Below are 24,360 nucleotides of genomic sequence, written 5' to 3'. Positions count from 1 at the left end.
ACCATTCTTCACAATTCAAACACTTTTTCTCACTACCAACCTCTTTGAAACTTTTCCAAAACCATTCACTATTTTCATTTCCAAAATCTCAAACTTTGGTTTCTCAGTATAATATATTTCTTCCAACTTTGAACAAACAAGTTCCAAACTTTGATTTAATTTCACAATTCATATCTTCCCAGTTCAATTTTCTTTTCATCTTATTAGTTATTATTTCTTTGACTCACTTTTTTTTTTTACTAACTTTTATAGTTTTGGCGACCCTTTTAAGCCTTCTATTGTTCTATTCAAATTCTCATTAAAAAAATCACTTTTTTTTTTACAATTTTTCCATTTTATAATCTTGAGTGTGATTTTTACTTTATTTTGTTATCTCTTTTTTCTTTTTTAGTTTTATGAAATGGTTGTTGAAATTTGTTCAGAAAATTGTAATATTGTTTCAATGAGTCCAAGAATTTCATTCTCACATGATTTCTCTCAAAAAGGTCCAATACCAATTGAAAAACACCCTTTAAGATCAAATTCATCTAATTCAAATTCAAGCATTGATTTTGATTTTGGTGTCAATGAAAATTCAGAACATGAATCATCTTCAGCTGATGAGCTTTTTTCTCATGGTATCATTCTTCCTACTCAAATCAAGAAGAAGACAAAAAATGTTCCTTTGAAGCAAGCAACAATTCAACCAACAAAACCTCAACATTATGCCTTACCACCACTCTATGCAAATGGAAGCAAAAGCTCAAACAAAATGATCACAAAGGATGTGAAAGATTTGAACAATGATGAAGTGGATGAGAAGCATGGTTCAAATAAGTCATTTTGGGGATTTAAGAGAAGTAGTAGTTGTGGAAGTGGATATGGTAGAAGTTTATGTCCTTTGCCACTTATTTCTAGAAGCCATTCAACTGGTTCTTCAAAGAAAAGTTCTTCAACTTCAAGATCCTCTTATTCTTTTGGTTCAAGCAATCATCAAAAGGCTCAAGTTAAGAGATGCCATGGTGGAGCTTATGGTAATAATAGTGTTAGGGTTAATCCTCTTTTGAATGTTCCTTGTTCAAGTCTTTTTGGTTTTGGTTCAATTTTTTCGAAAGTTAGAAATAAGAAGAAACAACAAATTACATGCTCCAAAAATAATTAGGTCTTCTGATCACACCAATATAAGTTTTAGTCAGATTATATATAATTAGGTCTTCCGATTAATCGTGATATCAATTTTAGTCAATTGACACAGATAATTAGGTCTTCCGATCACATCAATTGAGATGTGAATTTTAGTCAGTTGACACGGGTGATTAGGTCATTCGATCACATCAACTGTAATATATATTTTAGTCTGCAATTCTACATCGTAAATCTTCTATTAGATTCATCACAATAATTTTACTAATTTGTCGAAAGAATAGTTGTTTTCGAATTTAAAATTGTATTAATTTACAAATGGGTCGTTTCAATTTTTTTGTTATGTTTCCATGGTTTGGTTTATGATAAGAAAAATTAGGTGTAGCTTGTATAAGTTAAAGTTTTGAAAGGTTAAATGTTTGTATCAAGAAGACAAAGTGATAAGAAAAAGATGGTTGTGAATGGAAGGGACAAATAATGATGTATTTCAAGCACATGATTTAGGGGACACAGAATGACAGGTTAATGTTGCTTTCATGGTTGTCATTTGTTATTGTTTTCTTTTTCCTCTTCCTGTTGTTCACACAAATTGTAATTACATTAATTTTTCTGATTTTTTCTCTTTTTATCATTTGTACTTTGTGTGTATGTTTTTCTTCTATTATGTATGAACAAGAGGTTTAAATTAAAGTATAGATGCACATGTTACTTCTCTCCTACCCCATTTGGTTAGGGTGGTTCATAATTATTTATTATATGATATGATTGATGGCCCTTGTTATTTCAAAATGCACATGTGAAATGGTTTTTCCACTATTCCTATAATGCAGTTTTGATCCCGTGAAAAAAAAAGAAGTTGAAATTGATATGTCCAACCGAACCAAGGCAATGCAAAAATGTATAGTGGGATATATTTCTGTATTTAAATGAATCAATACATACTCATACTCTGAAGAAATGGAATCAACTATTGTTTATATATATATATATATATATATATATATATATATATATATATATATATATATATATATATATATATATATATATATATATATATATATATATATATATATATATATATATATAAAGTCAAAGTCAATGGTCAAAGTTACCCATGTTTGAATGTTACGTAGTCAATTGTCAAAGAAAGGGAAGATAAAGTATACATACTGCATAACATATTCATAGTCAAATATTATAAAAAAAAGTTCAACAAGTGAAATATTGTAGGTTTTTTTATTATAAAAGTGTAGTTATTATAAGTTCAAGGGCTGCTCTTCCCACCACCACCACCTTTGTAAAAACTAAAATTGTTTTTCTCAAAATTAAAAATATATTTCTTTACATATCAAAAACCCATCACCTTCATTTGTAATTCAGCGATCCACGTCATTTTATTGAAAATTATTTTGAAAGTATATCTCTATATTGATGAAAGGGTGAATGTACATCACTTTTGACATTTTTAAAAATAATATATTTTAGGGTCATGCTAACGAGTGTCTCAGGGGCACTCTTTAAGCATTCTAAATAAAGAAAATATTCTTTCAAAAGTTCACCATTTCAATTTTCGATGCATTAATTACGCATATATCCAAGAAAAACTTACTTTTTAAAGCTATTAAAGAGTGCCCCTGGGGCACTTGTTAGATTTCCCTATATTTTAAGTCATTTATACTAAGTATACATATAATGCTAAAGCTTCTGATCAACTGGTCCTATAGAAAGAACAAATAACTATTTGTTTTTACAAGGTTTGTTTAGCATATAATGCTTCTACACAAGCATGTGTAAACTAAATTAATTATATTAGAAGATCCTAATACACTCTAAGAATATTACATTGTGTTTCAATGCATGGTCTTTTTTTCTTCAAGAAGCTTCTTCGCAGACAACAGCCCAAAGCACTTGAATTTCTTACGTCTTCTTCTTCATAAGCTTCTGGACGCTTTGTTGATCTTGATATAGCAAAGAGAAAAACTTCCTCATCTTGATTCACCTTAGAGTATTCTGGACAGCAGCCCTTACTCTATTTAATTCAATGATCACTACATAGCACAACATTCATTTTATGAATTTGTAATTGAAACTTTCATGATCATCTTCATAATCAACAACATGATTAAAGAGCCATTTGATCAGCAGTCGTTCTTGTTGTTGTTATACTAGTTAATGGTTATGTTATGTTCTAACAGTGGCAACTTTCATTTTAACATTGAACGCCAACAACAACCTTAAGCATATGATCCTTTCCTTATAGCCACGAAAATTAGAGTCGTTGAAGGATAGCTGGCTATTGAAAAAGAGTCGTTACACAATGATTGAGAGTAGTATTGTCACATATTTCCTTTTCCATAATTCAAGCTAGTGGAGAAGTAGTGGGATAAACCTTTTTCGTACTGTGTACTTATCATTGCTAACGGTAACATCTGTCTTCTGAACTTAAGAGGCTTTTGATGGTATATGTTTGAAGCATGAGTATAGTCGTTATGCTTTATGCTTCACATGATTAAGTCTTCAGTTTTTCAGAACTTTTTCGCTCAGAACCTTGTCTTCGAAACTTCAGCACTTATCTTTGAAACTTTAATCTTCAGAACTTCAAGTCTTAAGAGTCTTTAGAACCTTGTTCACTCATAACATTATCTTCAAAACCTTTTAGCACTTGGTCTTCAGAACCTTCAGTCTTCAGAGATTCAATCTTTAAGACCCTTAAGTCTTCGGAGTCTTTTTGCACTTGATTCTTCTAAAGATATAATCTTCAAAATCTTTGCTTGCTTCAGAGTCAGAACCACTCTCAAAACGGAATCCGTAGGAGCATTGCAGCAACAATATCAGACGTCCTTGGATTTTTTTGCTTGTGATTAGATACAAAAGCATACTCGTTTCTTCAATATGCTTGCAACTTGTGTTACACATAGTAACTCGCATAAGATCTTCAACACACATCTTGATAATTTTTGTTTGATCTTATAACTTCAATAAACATAGTCTTGCACAAAAACAAACATCAGAACATAAAATAGTTCTTTCACAAATACTCCATTGTTATCATCAAAACCTAGAGATATATTGCAGAACCAAATCTTGTTATTACACGCGATACTACACCGATAAAGTTAATTACAAAGGTGTTCCCTACATCGTATGCATTAATTTGTAGGTATCACATAACAAAAAATGTGAGAATTAGACTTAAGCACCCGGTAAGGGCCAAACAAATCAATAATGAATATGAGAAAATGGTTAAAGTTAATGTGATATCGGAAAGCATAATGGATGCATGGAATATTATAATATATGTTTAATCTGTAATACATTTCAAGAGGGAATGTGAGAAATATCTGGATTTCTTGAAATGTGTTGAAAGTACAATTCTAAACCATGTGACTGAGATGATTGTTTGTACTTGGACCGATCAGGTTAGAAATTTTAGAAATACAATAACTAATCAAGTTAAATTTGACGGTTGCGAGATCAACCAAAGATATTATAAAGATGTTGAAACATCCTTAACCTTCTCTTGATGATGTAATGTAAAATTAGATTTATGTTATTGAAAATTTATGTAATGTTACATATTTTATGTATGCCATAATAAATAATTATGTTAATTTATGTTATTCTTATCATTTCTACAATTGTTCCTGGTGTGGGGTGATAGGGAGAATTCCGAAATTTAACTTTTGTAACAAAATACGGAACTTAACCTCCAGATATATTTATATATGTTTTGGCTGATTTTTGATGCATTTGAAAGTTAGGTTCCAAATTTTAAAGCATTGTTGGATTTTCACTAGAGTGCGTGAGCACTACTAAGAGTGCCAAAAGTAATCCCTTTTTACTTTGATAAGATAATTCACCAAACGTTTTGATTTTGACAGTGATGATCTATTTAATTTTTTTTTTGTATTTTTCATATATAGAAGGATATGTTGGGGTATACTAAAGAGTACGGTCACACACAAACAGAAACATCAAATTTTTTTATTTCAAGTTCTTCGGGAATTATTCTTTCGGGTTTACTTTGTAAGTATATTTTTGTATCAGTGTTGGTAAAGTATGAATGTGACTCACTTAATAAGAGATGTGATGTATATGGAGTGCGTCTGAAAATACATTTATGGATTTAAGGGGCATTTTTTGAATTTTCTATAGTGATTCTTTACCACTTAAGCTATGTTTGGATTGATGGAACATAATGGAGTATAGCCTAATGAAACATATCAGAGAGGAATGGAGCAGAGCAGAATGATTATTTTATTAAAATGTTTCATTCCATCACGTGCATCCTAAATTAGATGGAACCAAAAAATGAAGAATTGAATGCAATGAAATGAAATGAAATAGAATCCATCATGTTCCATTCCATTTCATTCATTCTTTACAAATTCAAACAATAAAATCTCATTAATTACCACTTCATTTCATTTCATTTTATCTCATACCACCAATCAAAACATACCACCTTAGATCGGAAAAGTGACACTAATTATTTTGGAAATTTCTTTTCTCACCCTTATAGGTTCTCTCAAATCCTTGGCAAAAAGGCTAAAATGCCCTCAGTTTTCTGAGAAGCATCTCCGGACGCATCATTTTCAAAATAAGCTGATATGGGTGAGTGAAAATTGTATGGAGGTATTCGGAGATGCATCTTCGAATTAATTTTTAGCAAAAATTAGGTGGCTGCGTTTAAAAGTTAAAAAGGGACTCCAGAATATTTTCGGAGATGCATCTCCAAATTAGTTTTTGGCAAAAATAGGATCGCCACGTTAAAATAACTAAAAAATGCACTCAGGAATGTTTTCGGAGATGGACATTTGAATTAATTTTGTGGCAAAAATTGAATGTCTGTTTAATTTACGAATGATAAGGTGATATATGATGCGTCCAGAGATGTATCTCCAAAAATAATTGAGGGCAGTTTCGGATTTTCAAATGTGTGAGCCACGTCATAAGGGTGGGAAAAGAAACCTACTACTATATATTAAAAATCAATTCATTAACTCCCAAAATTGCCCTTTCACCACAAATTATATACACTAAGAAAATGACATTTAAGTAATCAAGTAATGTTTACTCTTTTTCATTCTCATCTCCTGTTAAAACATGACACGTGATATTCATTTTTCAACTCTCACCAATTAAATCAGAATTAAATATTACATACACACATTTTATCTCTTGATTAAAATTTTAAATTTTTCTCACATTTCTTTTTCCTACATTTTCTCACTTTTATTTTAATTTTTTTATTTATTAACACTAAAAATACTAATAATATATTTTTTTTAATTTTAATAAAATAAAATTTTATTATTTCACGGGTCACTATAAACTCAATATCTATTTTATTTTAATAAATCATTCTCTTAATTTGAGAGACAAAATTCTTATTTTTAAATATTAATTTTTTTTCTTTCTCCATCTCACGATTCTTTTTTCTTCTTCTTTTTGTATGATTATTTAATACAATTTAATTTATATGATTATTATTTATTTTGCAATTAAGTAAATCATTTTAAATTTTGCATTTGTATCTAAATACATTTTATATCACATCAAATATTCTTTTTTATTTCAAAGGTCATTATCAGCATACTGTCTATTTTATTTTAGTCAACAATTTCTCTTGATTTGAAAGACTAAATCGTTATTTCAAAATATCATGTTAATTTGTCTTTCTTCATCTCATGAGTTTTTTTATGATTATTTAATACAATTGAGTTTATGTAATTATTTCTTATTTCACAATTAATTAGCTCATTTCAAATTTACATTTATATATAAATATATTTTATGTTGTATCAAATAAATTTTCTATTCCACGGATCATAATTGGTACGATACATATTTTATTTTAATTACTAATTATTTTAATTTAAAAAATAAAATTCTTCTTTTCAAATATTAAATTTTTTTCTCCATCTCACAAGTCACTTTTTTTTCTCTTTGTATTTTAATTCTGTTAAATTTATTTAATAATTTTTTATTTTAAAATATATAGCTAGTTTTAATTTTAAATATATAAATTTAATTATATTTTATATCGTATTAAACTCAGATATATGGCTAGTTTCATAACCAATTTATAACAATTTATCACAACCGGATATTATAACCTATTCATATAAGTGTTTTTTTTTAAGAAACCGGTTATATCCATAACCATTTTTTATATGATTAAAAATGAAAACGACATACTTGAGGCGTCGTTTTATCTTCTATTTTTCTCCACTTTGTTCTGTGAAGTGAAACAACGAACAAGAGACAAGTTCCAAGTGTCAAGTTCTTTTTTTTTTTTTTTGCTTTATAGCACCGGTTTAGTCCGGTTCGGGGGCGAGTTCTGGCATCAAGTGGTTCCATCCCCCTCCCGATCGCAGTTGCGGGGGATCGAACCGTGGTTCTCCCTACCAAGTCCAGCGCCAATCACCACTGGACCAACTAACGATTGGTTCCAAGTGTCAAGTTCTAACAAGGTGAATTTCACTTCCTACATATCTCTTGCTTCTTCTTCTTCCTTCATCATACTTCAATGCTGCTTCTAACTATATCTTCCATACAGAATAACCTACAACAACCTCAACAACATTGAAGTCTCGTTTCAACCAACAACACGGTTTTGCTTTGTTTCTCACTATTTGCAGTTCCAATCTTGTAAATTTCATGGCTCACTTTATGAATATACGCCATCAACCAGTTTTCTTAAACATTTCATGTTTCTATGACTCCACCAAGTTGCTTAAACATAAAGCATGTTCTTATCTTCCAAAACTTGCCAAATTTCAGAAATATAATGGTGCCCTTTGTGCTATTCAAGGTTATTTTATTTACTTATGGTATTTTTTTTTATTCTCCATATGTTCTTTATTTCTGTGTTTTAATTGATGTTTTCATTGACAGGTAATGGAGAGTTAACAGGTCATGTTATCAACTCATTCAACCATAAGGTAATAATACACTTTATAGGTTATTTGGAAATGGATTCTCTAACTTTCAATTTCTTAACTTTATGTGTCTCTAGCACACACGCTTGTATGCAAACCCTCTGGACTTAGGCATGAATTCTGGACAAATCGCAAGCGAACATACCTTGTACTTAAACTATATTAACCACGTGTGTAAATCGTGCTAACCGTTTAAAATGTTGTTGAACTTAGGTGTCCTAAATTGATGTTCAACGACTATTGTTGTCGGCTGATCATGGTTGCGGTATTCTTAACGAAATGATGTGTTATTAACCGTGTAATTTTGCTGTGGCTCTAAGTATTATGGTTTTACTGTTGTTAGGTTTACATTAATAGTGGAGGAGAGTTGAATGGTATTCCTCATATACAAACTCTTAGAGAATTTCCTAGAGAGGAGCTTTTCGGAAAAGTCGTCATGGTTAGATTTGATTCTAACATATTGCTCAAGCAAGATCATAACCAGAAGAATCAATCAGATTTTAATGCACTGTTTACAATTAAATACTTACATGAAGCTGAAGCAAAAGTCATTCTAGTAAGTGATTGGAAAACAAATACTTCAGAATTTCACTCTGAATCAGTTGCAGGTACTTTCTTAAAGCCTTTCTTGCAATCCTTGTGTTTATTTTCCACTTGAAGTTTCGCTATCATGGGAACGAAATGGTTATAGCAATTGTGGTTTATTGAACTTCCATACTAGAGAAATGATTATCTCTATGCTGTAGATTTCTTATCAGGAATTCTCCAAATACAAGTTGTTCCACTGCAAGGCATTTTTTGTAACAAGCTATCAGAGATTAAAGACCTCCAGAAAGAGAATGTCTATCTTATTGAGAATCTTTATAATATCAAAGACGAAGTTGCTAATTGTTTGAAGTTTTCTAGAGTATTATTGACAGGAGTTGATATCTTTGTCAACGACTCCTTCTCGAACTCTCATAAAGTTCTAGCATCAACCGTTGGTGTTACTCGTTTCTGCTATGCTTGTTTAGCTGGTTTTCATTTTGAGGAGAATCTTCGTCTCGTGAAAAACTTGGCAGAAACCAACAAGAAACCGTATGTAGCAATTGTATGCCTCTTCTATTTCATAGCAAGAAATAACTCTTCAAGACAGACTCTAGTTCTCGTATCGATAAAGTTATTCACCGTTTGTTTCTCATAAATTCAGATTGGAGGGGGTAATCTTGCTGAGAAAGCAGCTTCCTTTCGGTTTTTAGCCTCCAGATGCCAAGGTTTTGTTTTTGTTGGAATGATGTCATTTCAAATAATGCACGCATTAGGAGTACAAGTTCCCATTGATTTTGTCGATCATAAAGCATTAAAGGAAGCTCTAGATATATTGAAACTTGCTCGCGATAACAATGTGAAGATATTGTATCCAAAGGATTTTTGGTGCAGGAATAAATATGATCCAAAGCAATCGCATGTTTTTCCTTCTCTTGGAATTTTGGATGGTGAGATACTTTTCAAATTGATAAATTCATTGTCTTATTCAGCAAATAAATTTGATCCATATTAAACTTTGATCTAGGTTGGGTGCCTATTGACCTTGGACCTATAACATTGGATGAAATCGGTTCCTTTCTTACAGATTGTAAGGTAAAATAGTAATTTACTTATGAGTTGTGCGATTTCGAACCCCGTGCGGCATGATGTTTAGTACAAAGTGTTGTAAAACAATGACTATAGCGTCGTAGAATTTGAAAAATGCACTATTTTCCAATATCCGCAGTTGACAATATTGATACTTACAATTGGTAGTAATATTTTCATTTTTAGATAGTGGTTTTTGCTTCAATTACAGAAAATACTTTGGATTGGTCCAGTGAAATTTGCTGATGGAACTGAACACGCAAATGGAGGATCTAAATTGGCGAAAATTCTTGATCAACTAAGCAAAGAAAACTGTGAAACAACTGTTGTTGGGACTACCGCGTGCAATCTTGTGACACAAGAAACAAGTTCACTATCATCTATAAACATGGTTGAGAATGCTTCAGTAGTATGGGAATTTCTCAAAGGAAGAAAACTCCCCGGTGTTATGGCTGTTGATAGAGTATGTTTATATTTAATCCTCTACTCTAAGCAATCGAATGTGCTGTCACAGAAGTATGAAACATTCTGCTTCAGTCTTATGGTATTCACATTTTGCAGGCATACCCTTTTGAAATCAAGTGGAACAACGTTTACGCTGACCCGACTCAATCTCTTGTGGTTGATATTGGATGCGGTACTTTAGTTTTTATTATACGTAAGAATGTTTATTATGTGCATATCTTTTAATTCTCAGACACTAACATTTGATCTCAAAATGACAGGCAATGGACTTTTTCTTTTTGAAATGGCTAGAAAGAGGAAAGATTTGAACTTTCTCGGTTTGGAAATGAATGAAAAGGTTCCATACTTACTTCATCACCTACCTTTTTTGCTATTCTTGTTGCTTATATTGTTTTTTTGCTTTAACCATTAATATATTTTGCAGCTTGTTTTGCGCTGTCTTGATTCTATTCAACAGTTTGGCATAAAGAATGGGTAATGTTGTTGCTTTCAACAGTTTGTTAAACTTTCTAAGCTTTGCTTTCCTGATTTATTTATCTATTCTATTTTTAGGCACTTCATTGCTACTAATGCAACATCGACATTTCGTTCAATTGTTTCTTCTTACCCAGGAGAGTTAGTTCTTGTATCAATACAGGTACTTAAAACTCATAACTTTTTCCGTTCTCTTCTATGTCATTAGTTATGCCATTGATACCGTTCTCTTTTATGTTTGCAGTGTCCAAACCCTGATTTCAATAAACCTGAGCATAGATGGAGAATGCTGCAAAGATCTTTAATCGAAGCAATAGTCGATCTTCTAGCATATGGTGGAAAGGTAATTAGACTTCGAACAAGTTCTTCATCTGTATTTCCATACTCTTGCAGTGTATAGTCCTGTCCTGTCTCTTCTATCACAGTGGAACTGATTAACTTGCTATCAAATAGTGGTTATAACGTCGCTATAGCACTATACAACATTTTCTGTGATTCACGATTGACAACACTGATTTTCAGTATTATATTTTTGTGTTGCTCTGTGTTTAGTGATACTTGTTGTGTCGAGCGATGACTTACTCCAACTTGTATTCATTGATCAGGTCTTTTTGCAATCTGATGTAGAAGAAGTAGCAATGAGAATGAAAGAACAGTTTTCGAGATATAGCAAGAATAAGCTTGTTATGGAGCATGGCCAAAGTGATTGGCTTGATGAAAACCCGTTTGGAGTTAAGTCAGATTGGGAAAAACACGTTTTAGAGCGTGGAGCGCCTATGTATCGAATGTTGTTTTCTAAATCATCTGAGATAAGAAGTGAAGTTTCAGTTTCAAATGATGTGATTCAGAAAGTTGGTTAATTCATGAACCAATTGAATTATACATAGCTCAAGTTTGATTATTTTATAAATCAAGCTTAACTAGTTAATCGTCATATCGTGACACTAACTAATTTTGAGTTGATGTTGTTCATTGTAAGCTTTAAAATTAGTACTATTTTTTTGCAAAAGCTTTAAGATTACTGATTTATAGAAGGAAAAAAAACATATTTGTCTGTAAAAAAACAAGTAAATATTCAATACATGTTCAGTAGAAAGATAGACAATGACATATTTGTCTAACCGTGTTTCTTCTATGTGTTTTGTTGTATATATTTCTTTTATGTCTAATATAATTTTTAAATTAATTCATCTTGGAGTAATATGTATGTTATTTAAGTGTATCAAAACATCAGTTAATATGGGGAAGTGTTCAGCGCTGCATGCTGAATTCTGGGGTGTGGTTGAAGGGTTGAAGCTCCCATCATCCTTGGGATTATCTAAGGTAGAAGTGAATGTTGACTCTAAGGATGTTGTTAAGGCAATTGAAGAGGGTGTTACGGGAGAGTTAGATTGCATATCTCTCTTGCGACAGATCAAGGAGAGAATCTCGTTACATGAGATGGTCATCTTTTCTTATGCGCACAGATCCACAAATATGTGTGCAGACATCTTAGCTAATAAAGCTTGTATGGATAAGTGTGATTTTATCCATAGTTTTCCTCCGGAGGTTCTTTCGTCCCAAATGATGGCAGATTCGATAGGGATTAGTGGTGTTTCTTTAGAGCCTGTGTAGTTGCTTTTCTTTTTTGGGCCTAGGCCCTCCATTGTATAAAAAAAAAAAACATCAATTAATATTCATGATGTATAATTTAAGTATCATTTCACGGACGCTTTTTACCTCCTCTCCTCGTACTCAAATTTGAATTCCCTTTTTTATCGTGATCTCCAATTGAGATGAAAAATTAAAATTTAAACTTGTTCAAAATAGATTAGGGTTAGGTTCTAATATCTGTGCACTGCTACCATTTATGTAGTAAAATTATTATTTTTATTAGAAATATTTATTTTTTAAATGAAATTATATTATAAATAATAAATAAAATAATCTCAAAAAATTATATACATATATTTTAAATAATAAAGTACAAATAAAAATATCAAAGTATTAACCATGTGTTTAATATTCTAAATCATCAAAATTAAATAATAAAATATATAATAAATTCAATGGGCCGGTTCAGAGGCGCGGACAAATTTGGGGTGGATAATAGTGCCTCCAATACCTCAACAGTCCTCATATTTTGTAATTAAAAAATGTATATAAATTTTTCTTCAAATTCGAAACAAATATTGAGAACATACTTGTAAAGAAAAAAACCAAATAAAAATGATATAGTTAGTTTTGAGAGTCCATTTATTATTTATTATACTGTGGATTTAAATTTGAAAAATGTATGGCTTGTTAAGGATAAATATTTTAGAAAAATATCTGACTAAAATTGTTTGTTATAAGTAATTAGTTTATAACTATTATTTTTTGTTTTTTTATAAGTTCCTTCAACCGCAAATAATCTCAACAGTGACGGAAACACTATCTCTTTTAGTTGGGGTTCAAACTTTATTTAGTCACATTGTAAGATTCTAATCTCTTATGGAAAGTTGGGATTCAAAATGTAGTTCATCACATTGTGTATGCAAAACCTAACCCTTAGTACTTTAGATTTGGATTTATATAATAATAAATATTATTTTTATTTTCAATTCAAAATGCAACTGAGATTAGTTTTAAATTTGATATATGTGAAGATTGATTTAAAAATTATATTATATATTTGCAATGAGTATAATAGAAGTTACGCTGCTTGCGTTAAGATACACATGAAGTTTTATGACTATAATATTTAAAAAACGATTGTCTGGCTTATTTATTGAGTTAGGTATTAATAACGGGTCCTTCTCTAGGAAGATTAGTTCCTTCGCCTATAGGTTCCATCATATGCGATTCGACCTTGATCTAGTAGAGGGATAGTGAATGAGTAATCTCTTTCATTTAGGAGATGGAGTTAACCAATTAGTGGGACTTGGGATTATTCAGTTATGACTAAGAAAGTTATGTTAGTTTACTTAGAACATGTCTTATCACGTCACCCCCTATGAAGTGATGGGACATGGAAAATCTCTCATGTGTTTTTCACATGACCTCACCCTACTTATTTTTAGTACTTTATACGTTGCTTACAAGTTGAGAGTTCATGCACCAAAAATCTTGGTACTTATTGAGCTCTAATAGTGACATAACGGTCTAGGACCTCAAGCAAGAGGCCTGTAAAGGAGAGGCGGTTAAATGAGAAACATGACGGTCCAAAGTCCCTCAAGCATGAAGGATGTAAGGGAAAAATGATAAATCGAGAGACATGACAGACCATAGTCCCTCAAACGTAAGGCTTCTAAGGGTGAAGCAATTCAGGGTGATAATATACACTATTATGATGTTGTATATATGGTTGTAATTGAATTTGACAATGGCCATCCAAAATGGTACAGACAATTGGTTTTTCAGATTAAAGGGTTGAACTCCAAGACTTAAGTGTGTAATTAATGCTGGAAACAATTGAAAATGGCATGGGAATAATCAATTAATTTAGATCGTCCATTGGCATGCATGCCTACTATTAGAGCCCCTGAGATCTGCTGCATTAATGAGGAATATATGCTAATGACAATTACTCGACCTATAAAGGGTCATCATTTATGATTATCAAAAGATTTGTCTCCCTTCATGATACTTATCTTCCCAATATTCTAGTGGTACTTCATAGTTAGATAGAGTATCGATAAGGCAACTTGTAGGATGCTTGAGGAAGACTTGGCGAATGATGTTGTATGATAAGGGAATGTATACAGCAAGGTTCCTGACTTTTATCGGTTCAACATTCTCGCACAATCCAAAAAGGATTCTGATGGAAATTTGGCCTTAAACTTGAACTTGTTCTCCCAATAAAATCATTAAGAACCTTTGAACATCAATAAGCACCTTATATATAGTAGTAACCTTTCAAAGGCATCATAGTATAAGATGTCGATCGAGCTATTGGGATCTGCGAGAAATCACTTGACATTCAATCGAACGATTACATGCTTATGACCATGAGGTCATCCTTATAGGGTAGGATTTAAGCTGCCTCACAATTTGAGGAAGTGAAATCGGGCACAACATGGCGAACATACCTTCTTTTAGAGGAGTTTCACTCGCCTCCTCCGATAAAATCTCCGGCGATGTTGTTGAGTGTACTTAGAGTTGGTTGGTCTTATTTCCTTTATTATGGCTCATTTTCTCTACTCAATAGGGGGCTTTTGGGCTGATATCGCCAACATGGGATTGATCTTCATCCAAAATTATATGAGATGCTCTAGACATATCTTCTCAAGTGATCCTCTTGGATAATGCACTCTATCTCTTTTTCAGTTGATGGTAGTCATTTCTATGATAACCATTATCCACATGATATTTGCACCACTTATTGGGATGATTCCACATGACCTCCTCTCAAGAGTCAGAGGTTATAGGATAGTCTTGGTGTGGAAAAATTCTCACCGTATATGTTATCATCTTGTGTTCAATGGTGTGTAATTCTCTGTTCGTCTTTAAGAAGGTTAAAGGTCGATTTATCACAAATATGTTGTGGGAAGTGGTTCCGACATTGATTGGAGGATTTAAATCTTTGGTTGTTGCGCTCTTTTGCATCTATGGTCATCTTCTCAGTATTAGAATTACATATTACTGATCAATGATAATATATGAGGATATGTCGATGAAATCAAACCTCGAGAAGTTTTCTCAAATGTTTACACCAAATTTTTTTTCTTCTGTTATTTCAACTAGCCAGATACCAATGTGGCCGCACAAGTAAATTTATTTAATACGATATAAATTGTATTTAGATACGTATCGAAATTTGAAATTAGCTATTAATTTTAAAATGAGCAATAATTAGATAAAATCAATTGTATTAAAATATAAAGAGAAAAAGGGACTTGTGAAATGAAAGAAAAGTGAATGTTTAATATTTGAAAATAATGTTTTTTTTATAAATAAGATAGTTGTTGAATAAAATAAAATATGTATTGTGTTGATAGTGACTCATAAAATTGAAAGTTTATTTGATACGATATAAAATGTACTTATATATAAATATAAATTTGTAATGAATCACTTAATTGTAAAATGAAAAATAATTATATGCATTCAATTGCAATAAATAATCATGCAAAAAGAAAATAAAGACTTTTGAAAATAAGAAGAAAAAAAAGGAATTTTGATATTTTGAAACAAGAATTTTGTTTTTTAAATTAAGACAAATTATTTATTAAAATAAAATAGACATTATATAAATAATAACCTGTGAGACAAGAAAAAATATTTGATACAATATAAAATATATTTAGATACACATGCGAAATTTAAAAAAATTTCCTTAATTTAAAAAAATTTACTTAATTATAAAATAATCAATAATTATAAAAAAAATTGTAGATAGAAAAAAAAAAGATATTATATAAAATTCAAGTTTAGTCCATTTAATTAATAAATTTGATTTTTTCATCTTATCATTTAAAACTAAGTTCAGCAATTTTTTTATTAAATTAAGTTGGTTCGGTCTTGATTTCTCATTATGAATTTTATAAAGGGAATGAATATTTCCGGAAATACATTTTTATTTAATGTTGACTTGTTTCGCATGTGTATTTATCGAACTTTTATTTAATGTTTTTTATACTTTATTATTTTTAAGTTTAAAAAATTCAATGTTCCCGGGCATTATCTGCCCCGCTTTTACTTTTTTTTTTAAGGTAGAATAAGATTTTAGACCTACACTTTTAAATATGTCTGCTCTACTTATTTTTTCACGAGCTTTTATAAGATGTGTTTAAATGGAACGGACATGTCTCGTTACCATCCCATAGCAAAGAGCGAGAGTGAGGTGATTGAGTAATGAGTCCTAAGATGCTGCGCGTGAGTACCTCACATGACGTGACAAATGAATGAGCTCCACGCGCTTTTTCAGTCGCACGAGCTTTAGAAAAATTAACTGGCAATATAGCATGTAGAGTAAAAAGTTCCTCGAGCTACAATTTGGCTTCTTCTTGAGTTTCTCAAAGTACAATTCATGCAGTCTACTCTACTCTACTCTTGTGTTCTTTTTCCATATGCTTCTCCTATGTCCAGCACTTCCATTTAGGATCTAGTATAATGCTAGATTCTGTATTACTTCATTTTCATCATAAAAAATATTCATATTAGTATGCTTATGTTTTAAAATAAAAATCTTAGTACTATTAACTTGTAGTAGGAAGCTATTTGTTAAAGAATACAAAATTAAAGAATTTGTATCTTAAAATTATAAGAAAATTCAAATAATTGAATGCACGGTTTTTTTTCTTCATGTTATACATAAATTTTGTAATTTTAAAATTGAAGTAAGACTTTTTCAAAGTTGATAAAATTAACTATTCATTCAAAAAATTTAAATATCTTTCAAAGTGATATCTTATCAAAAGTCGAATATCTTGCGCTTATCCCACTGAAGAGAGTTATAAATTTAAAAGAAATATTATTGCATGCTATTAAAAAGAAGTTTGCAGAAGAAATTATTTAGATAGTTAAGAATAGTTAAAGATCACGTGTTCTATTCAAATATCTATTCGAAATAGATTACAATCCACACACAAATAATGATAATAATTTTACCGTTCAATGATTGAGAATGATGTATATCTTACATTATTACTAGTTATAACTTATAAACAATAATCTTGTTTTTACATATTTCTCTTTTTTACTACATTTTATTACATATTCGAAAATTAAACAATCGTAAGTTATTTCAACAATAATCACTACTTAAATAAATAAATCTATTAACAAACAATCCCCAAAAGGATATAGCTTGATTTCTAGAAGATCATCTAGTTCATTAGTTGAAAATGATTAATTTATGGTTGATGAATCCTAACATGCAACTACCTAATCAACCTTTTTCAATGAATTTGGTGCCTTTTGTTTATATACTCCTAAATTGAAATAAATCTCGAACCCCAACTTCAAAGGACACATTGTGCTTGAAAAGAGGTATACATAAATAGGGAAGTGCTAACAAGATAACTTATCATAATGCAACTAGAAAATTCATTGGCACTATAACCAAAGCGGGAGTTCGAAACTAGTGAAATATGAAAATGACGAAGAAGTTTCTAACAATTTTAAAAGTGGAAGCACTAATAACTTACAAGAATTATGTAGAGCGGATGTGATTTCAATACTCTCATTCAATATATCAACAAACTTTTTGGGCTCAAAAAATTAAGAAAAAATTTTCAAAGCTTGCAACTCGAAGAGTCTTTGCATGACTGCCTATGTATGTGAATGCATAAACTAGTGAATGGGTTCACGTTGTAGGTGTTGTTTCTTTTACTGTGTATCCAATTTTAATCATGTGAGAGAATTTGGGGAACGTTGAGCACTTGGAAGTAGATGAAACTGCCTTCAAGATAACAACTGCATAAGTTCTAAACATTGTGAGGATGTTAGAAAATTTCACAACATTGAAGGTGTTTAAGGGTTTCAATGAGTCATTTCTTTCATTATATTCTTTCATTGGTGGAAATCAAAACCTTCTTAACAATGGGTCTTTATTAATCTATTTAGTGTAGAGGAATTGAGTGAGGACTATCTTTCTGAAGTGTAAAAATTTCAAGCGTCTCTCGTTATTCTCCATTAACTTAACTTTCTTCTTAAGTCACTTCATTTGTGCTTTCATTATATCGATCGTGTTATGAGGCATCTCGTTATAGTGCTTGTTGGGTTGAGGAATCACATCTTTTGGATCCTTTACTTTGTCTCTTCTCATTGATCAAAAGTGTTGATAAGGTAGGACCCTGCTCTTTGTCCATACTCCTCCGAGATGGTGAATTTCCACAACTGATTCCACTATTTTGGAATTTACGATTCTTCTGGCTATCTTTTTCTTCCAAGCGTTTTGGAGGAGTTTGACTTTTGACTACCACAATGTTCAAGGAATCTTCTATTGAGCCTCACGGTGGATGTCAATGTTCTTGTATGAATTTACAACATAGATCTTGAGCAAGTGTTAATGGTCTTGGTACAATAAATTATCATGCTTCTAGTTCCTCGAATTATATGAATTCATGAGGGATACCAACAAAAGATACTCTAGTGCGGAAGTTAGACACTACTTTAACATGTACTAGTAGATTAGTTCTCATATTTCAAGAATGAAACTCTAATTTATGTATCAAACTGTTAGTCTATAAATAGTCAAAAGATTAAAAAAAAATCACAAATTTAATGAAAGAAAAAATATAATAAATAAAAAAAAAATTTTTAAAAATATTATTGACAAAACTAATTACTATTAATTTAACTTTAAAACAACAAATAAATAAATAAATATTTTTTATAAAAGAAAAGTAATTGATGAGTATTTTATATTAAAAATATTAAACGACAGCTTCCTCATATAATAATCTTTGTATCTAATTTTCTACAAACAAAAACAAAATCATTCTGAATAAAAAACAGATAAAACAATAAAAAAATAACTTGAGAGTAATATAAACTGTGTTAATTAAACTATATAACTGAGAAAATAATTATAAAAATTGCATTTAGAATCAAAATGAGTAGTCTTTTCAAACTACTCCCTCCGTCCCACAATGAGTGATCCATTTGGAATAAAATGGTGTCCCAAAATGAATGACCCATTTCAATTTCCAATACACTTTTTCCAATTTTATCCTCTAATTATTAAAAAGTTCACCATTTCCAATACATAATAAGGGTATTATAGTAAAAACAATATTATCTCTCTTAATTTTTTACACTTTTCTTAATATGTGTGAAATGGTGTGCTGGGTCACTCATTGTGGGACGGAGGGAGTAACATTTTTTAAAATGTGACTATTACAGTATTTTAGTTTTCCCTCTCTCTCTTTAGATTAGGTGAATAATAAAATAATGATTTTTTTTTTAAAGTTTTGTTTTCCCATAGCAACAACAAGCACACTATATTCGAATTTGCTTTATCATCTTTTACAGTTCTTCTGCTCTTCTACTGCTCCTCTCCTATTTTGTGTCGTTTTTCTCCTCAACCGTCCTTTTCTTCTTTGGTCCATCAAGGTGGTTTTGCAGGACTCTTCATTCAACGTGTCGTTTTATGATTGGCATTTTTCCATGAACAAAGTTCTTTCACTTTGGAGGGAAAACAATCACATCTTTTGGATTCTAACTAAAAAATGTGTTCTTTTTGTTAGTGAAGAACATTACTCAAAAAAACAATGATGGGTTTTGGATTTTGAGTTAGAACATGTTTGGAAGACAAGTTTTGAAGAAAATGAGGTTTTTGTGTTTTTTTTCATAGTGAAACTGTGAAGTTGAATTTTTTGTGTGTGTTGTGTTAGTGTTGAAGAAATGAGTGATGATGTTAGTGTGAATGGTTCTTCATGTTTAGCAATAACAGAAAAGAAGAACAATGAAAAACATAGTGGTGGTTGTGTTGGTATTTTCTTTCAACTATTTGATTGGAATAGAAGATTCACCAAAAAGAGATTTTTCTCCAAGAAACTTCTTCCTCCTGGTTAGTTTCATCCAAACAACATACAAGCAAGTTTTCATTTTTAACTTTTTACTTATTTTTATCTCTATATTTATCTATTTCTATATCACAAACATTTTAAGGTGACATTGTCAAATGAAAGTTTTTTTATGTGAAGTTTTGACATGAGGGTTTTGTTAAGATTCTTGTGGTTTTTGGAAACTGATGAGAGTGTTTGGTTTTTTGTTGTGAACTGTGTCAGCTAGTGCAAAACATGATTCTATGAACAAGTTTAAAGGAGATGAGAAAATGCCTAATTCCAAGCTTCATTTGGTAAGAATATGATGATAGTTGTGTTGGTTTGTTCTAAATTTAGTTTTCTGTGTGTTGAACTTGAAAAGCTTTGGATTTGGAATTGTTGTAGTCACAAATTATATGCAATCGTGCATTCGGTATACCATTGGCAATTGGATCAAGATCAGACGGTTCAGAAAGTTAATTCGGTTTGGTTTTGATCGAATGACAACTGATAAGCTTAATGCGTGAATTTGTGATTGCAGCGAATACGAATCCTTGTTTTAGGTGGTTTGTTGTTGTGAATTTGTGATTATGTTATATTTGTTTTAATTGTAGATTGCTAATGCGAACAATGGAGGTTTCTCGAATGCCATGGAAGGAGGAAATTGTGTTGTCGAGGTAGAACGAAAGCATGAAATGAAAGCTCCGAGTATTGTAGCTAGGTTGATGGGTCTAGAATCAATTCCAACTTCAAAGAGAGATCATAAGTCCAAGACATCTTCATATTTTGATAGTGAAGATGGTGAAGAGTCTTTGGAAATCGGAGTTGCGAATGTAAGTCATGACTCAAGGCCTCAGAAGGTAAGGAAAACGGAAGCGAACGAAAAAAGAGCAATGACTAGGTTTGGCGCTGAGGCATTGCAAATCAAGAATGTTTTGTCACAAGTGAGAAAGTGTAATCATCATCACAGTCACCGTCACGCTAAATTTGTTTCACCTTTGAAGAGTCCGAGGGTTTCTTCGGGAAAGAGTGCATCTCGAAGCTCAAGGTTGATAGAAGCAGCTACTAAGATCTTGGAACCTGGCTTCCAGGCTACAAGCAGATCCAAATATTCTCTTATATCATCTGTTTCTAAGTGTCCTCCTAAGAATGGCATTGTCACTGATATGGTTGGAACTCAGGTGGAAGCTATACACAACCGATCGTGTTATAATGTTGGCATAGACAAGTCATTGGTGGAGCATACTTGCAAAAATTGCGGTAATTTGGTTGACGTTGAGATCAACAAACCTACTGTTTCAGATGTTTTCATTGGCTTCTCTTCCGAATCGGCGCTAAAAGGAAGATCATTCAATCCTTCTCACGAAAATGACATAGTTCTTCTCAGAAGTCAAGAGAAGATCATAACTCTTGTTGATGAAGATGTTAAAAAGAATGCTTATTCTTGTAATGAATCTACTTCCAGAAGAATCCACGTTCATGCAAAATGTGATTCTTCTCATCAACCGCCTGGAGGCTTAGAGGATAATGACTTTGAATTCAAAACTCAAACACGAGAAAGGATGTTAAGCGGTGAAAGAATGGCTTTTAGATTTGAAGCTAGAAATAGTAATATGCTGATGAAGAGAGCTTCATCAGCTGCAACTGCAAGCACTGTGAGTGGAAGTAAAGACTTTGTTGGTTTGAATCGTAGGCTAAGTGGACGAACTCGGACGGGGTCTCCTACCAAATTGGATAGCTGCAATTTTGATCTTGAGAGGAAAAAAAGGACTGAAAGTATAGCTTCTGTCAATTTGGTTACATTGAAACATAGAAATGTTGGTTCAAATACACAAGGAGGAAAAAGGAGAAACTTTGACGCTTTCTCTCCAAACAATTCGAACGTCAAATGTAGAAAAAGTGGTTATCAAAAAACCGACAAGATTAACGACAATAAAATCAATAAGGTAGAGACAAGAAGTGCTAATGTGATTAAGACTTGTTTCCAAAGACATCATTCACCCTTGAGAGAAGATGTTTTAGGTGCTTTTCTAGAACAGAAGTTGAAAGAATTGAAATCGAGGAAAAACGAGGAGTTGGCTAATGGCGATCAACCTAGAAGATCAACTGTGTTGATTCTTCAAGAATTGATATCTGTTCTGAATGCAGGCTCAGGTAAACACAATTAAGAAAACACGATTTCTAATTTTGATTTGTTTAATCCTATTGTTAATGCCTTCGATCTTTTGACTTAACTCCAGGGGCTTTTCACACCGGCTCTATAAATTGTTCATACGATCAACCAAAACGGTTTGAGCATGATGTCAAACTCATAGGCTGTAAGATACTGACAGAACTCGCTAACCGAATTCATATGACATTGCAAAGTTTAAACTCTTTTTGGCCAAGATTGACAAAAAGCAAGCTCAATCATATGAAAAATGTCATCTTCATTGCTGAATTGGTTCTTGGAAATGTCACTAGACAAAGAGAGGATCTGCCACAGCTTCTCATTTCTTGCATTCTTGTTGATGAACTCGACAACATGGCAACCGATGCTGTGCGGAGAAATTTCAACCGAAGCCAACTTAAGGGATTTCTCTTTGATTGTGTAATTGAATATCTAGAATCAAATTGCTGCCATAATTATTACAATGTATTTAGTTTATGGTGTGCATGGACAAAGGTTCCTTTCTGCATGAAAGGTGAGATTTTGGTTGAAGAGGTTAAGAGTGAGATTAAAAAGTGGGAAGTTATAGCCGGAATGGAACCTGAAAAAATAATTGATTGGGAGATGAGTCACTCATTGGGAAAATGGACTGATTTCAATGTTGAAGCTTTTGAGTTTGGTGTTGATATTGAGAATTATTTGCTTCAAATTTTGGTTGATGAAATTGTTGAAGACCTTGTAGATTTTAGGCATTGTACTCTTTGAACTTACCAAGATCATGTTATTATAACTCCTCTAGATGTTCATTAGAATATATCAACAGTAATTTGTGTGATAATTTTTGTTCTGATGTAAGAATGATAAATCTAAGTATTTTTTGTATAATATTTGTGTTACAATCAACACTCTTGCTTACATCAAAGCTTTACATAGTATAGTAGTAAAACACTCAAAAGTAAAATTCAAAAAATCAAATAGAATGAATATTCAAAAACAAAGAGAAATAGAAGAACAATCATCACCACAGCATCTCTTATTCAACAAACAACTTTAAAAAATTCAAACTTTAAGGAACCTCACAATCAAAACTGTCTGTGAACCGAAACTGACTTCCTCAAAACTCTAGTGTTCCTTCCTCCTCTACCTTCACCATTGATGGCAATGGCGGTAGCAGAAGACAAACTCTTAAGCTCATCCAAGCTAGCATAACTCTTCCTTCCCATCAAAACACCCCCGCCGCCAATCGTTTTCTTCTTCTCCTGTGCACTCTCCGACTTACTTCCTCTTGAACTTGATCCTGTCATGTTATTATCCTTATAGAAACTACTCTTAGAAGGCGGCGGCGGCGTCTTCGTCTCCTTCACCGAAGCCAGAAAATTCGACGGCTTCCTATTTTCTTTCCTCAATACTGCAGAGAAATCAGGCACAGATTGAGCAACAGCATAAGACCCTTTTCTCCCACTAGCCACTCCACCTTGAAATTTAACCTCTTTCCTTGTTGGGGCTACAAGTTTCGGTTTTCCAGTCTCAAATTTGACTTCTTTTCCAAAAGACTCTCTTCTCCCATAAGCTAATCCACTCTGAAAGTTTGCATTTTTCCTTGTTGGGGCTACAAGTTTTTGTGATTCAATCTCAAAACTTTCATCTTGAAACCTAACCTGTTTCGTTATTGTGGTGGCAAGTTTCACCGGTTCAATTTCAATCTCCGAATTTTCTTCTTGAACTTCCATCAAACACCTTAAACGCAACCTCTTTTCCCTGAATTCAGCATATGCATTATAATTGGGTCCTCTCTCCATAATGAAGCTATCTTCTAAAGAGGTGAATCTAAGAGGACAAGGTTGGTCTGAATTTGAATTATGGTTACGGATCAATGAAATGGGATCAAGGACATGAAGAAGAGGTTCAAGAATGGTGTCTCTATTTGACATGCTAGTAATTGGTTTTGATTCTGACGATGAAATGTTGAAATTGAAATTTGAGGTTGTTGGGTGTGTGTTTTTCTCTTTGTTAACACTGTGGTAATGGTTGATTGAATAAGTGCTTTTCTGGTAAGTTGTTCTTGGGATTCTTTGACTTTTCATCATTGTTGAAGTTGATAAAGTGAAAAAGGTTTAATTTTTGTAACGGTCTAATT

At 31.9% G+C, this 24,360-nt stretch overlaps 4 protein-coding genes across 4 annotated transcripts; 3 read left to right on the top strand and 1 right to left on the bottom strand.

Moving 5' to 3' along the window:
• Nucleotides 1-2,006, top strand: LOC131647434 (uncharacterized). Its single transcript, XM_058917322.1, has one exon. The coding sequence runs from the start codon at nucleotides 401-403 to the stop codon at nucleotides 1,139-1,141; it is 741 nt and encodes a 246-aa protein (XP_058773305.1). The 5' UTR covers nucleotides 1-400; the 3' UTR covers nucleotides 1,142-2,006.
• A 5,365-nt stretch (nucleotides 2,007-7,371) lies between these two features.
• Nucleotides 7,372-11,767, top strand: LOC131652964 (uncharacterized). The gene is made up of 14 exons (XM_058922965.1): nucleotides 7,372-7,601; nucleotides 7,688-7,942; nucleotides 8,026-8,072; nucleotides 8,413-8,677; nucleotides 8,816-9,159; nucleotides 9,259-9,544; nucleotides 9,622-9,689; nucleotides 9,895-10,146; nucleotides 10,245-10,320; nucleotides 10,409-10,485; nucleotides 10,573-10,622; nucleotides 10,701-10,785; nucleotides 10,867-10,965; nucleotides 11,228-11,767. Exons 2-14 carry the CDS (start codon nucleotides 7,789-7,791, stop codon nucleotides 11,480-11,482), a joined length of 2,058 nt encoding a protein of 685 aa, XP_058778948.1. The 5' UTR covers nucleotides 7,372-7,601; nucleotides 7,688-7,788; the 3' UTR covers nucleotides 11,483-11,767.
• A 7,958-nt stretch (nucleotides 11,768-19,725) lies between these two features.
• LOC131647432 (uncharacterized) lies at nucleotides 19,726-23,039 on the top strand. The gene is made up of 4 exons (XM_058917321.1): nucleotides 19,726-20,097; nucleotides 20,318-20,388; nucleotides 20,689-22,228; nucleotides 22,315-23,039. The coding sequence occupies exons 1-4, from the start codon at nucleotides 19,932-19,934 to the stop codon at nucleotides 22,986-22,988; spliced, it is 2,451 nt and encodes an 816-aa protein (XP_058773304.1). The 5' UTR covers nucleotides 19,726-19,931; the 3' UTR covers nucleotides 22,989-23,039.
• Nucleotides 23,040-23,140: 101 nt separating this feature from the next.
• Nucleotides 23,141-24,360, bottom strand: LOC131647431 (uncharacterized). The gene has a single exon (XM_058917320.1). It carries the CDS (start codon nucleotides 24,308-24,310, stop codon nucleotides 23,306-23,308), a length of 1,005 nt encoding a protein of 334 aa, XP_058773303.1. The 5' UTR covers nucleotides 24,311-24,360; the 3' UTR covers nucleotides 23,141-23,305.

This window comes from Vicia villosa, linkage group LG2, assembly GCF_029867415.1.
Source record: "Vicia villosa cultivar HV-30 ecotype Madison, WI linkage group LG2, Vvil1.0, whole genome shotgun sequence".
NCBI lineage: Eukaryota > Viridiplantae > Streptophyta > Magnoliopsida > Fabales > Fabaceae > Vicia > Vicia villosa.
The sequence above is the reverse complement of the archived record's forward strand: the minus strand, read 5'-3'. Positions and strand labels throughout refer to the sequence as shown.

What these genes read in the sequence shown, in the direction of transcription:
- LOC131647431 (XM_058917320.1), bottom strand. Translation starts at nt 24,310, where the DNA reads ATGATGAAAAGTCAAAGAATCCCAAGAACAACTTACCAGAAAAGCACT.
- LOC131647432 (XM_058917321.1), top strand. Translation starts at nt 19,932, where the DNA reads ATGAGTGATGATGTTAGTGTGAATGGTTCTTCATGTTTAGCAATAACA. An exon ending in CTAATTCCAAGCTTCATTTG is followed by an intron (nt 20,389 to 20,688) that starts GTAAGAATATGA and finishes TTTTAATTGTAG; the next exon opens with ATTGCTAATGCGAACAATGG. An exon ending in TGTTCTGAATGCAGGCTCAG is followed by an intron (nt 22,229 to 22,314) that starts GTAAACACAATT and finishes ACTTAACTCCAG; the next exon opens with GGGCTTTTCACACCGGCTCT.
- LOC131647434 (XM_058917322.1), top strand. Translation starts at nt 401, where the DNA reads ATGGTTGTTGAAATTTGTTCAGAAAATTGTAATATTGTTTCAATGAGT.
- LOC131652964 (XM_058922965.1), top strand. Translation starts at nt 7,789, where the DNA reads ATGGCTCACTTTATGAATATACGCCATCAACCAGTTTTCTTAAACATT. An exon ending in TGCCCTTTGTGCTATTCAAG is followed by an intron (nt 7,943 to 8,025) that starts GTTATTTTATTT and finishes TTTCATTGACAG; the next exon opens with GTAATGGAGAGTTAACAGGT. An exon ending in TCACTCTGAATCAGTTGCAG is followed by an intron (nt 8,678 to 8,815) that starts GTACTTTCTTAA and finishes TCTATGCTGTAG; the next exon opens with ATTTCTTATCAGGAATTCTC.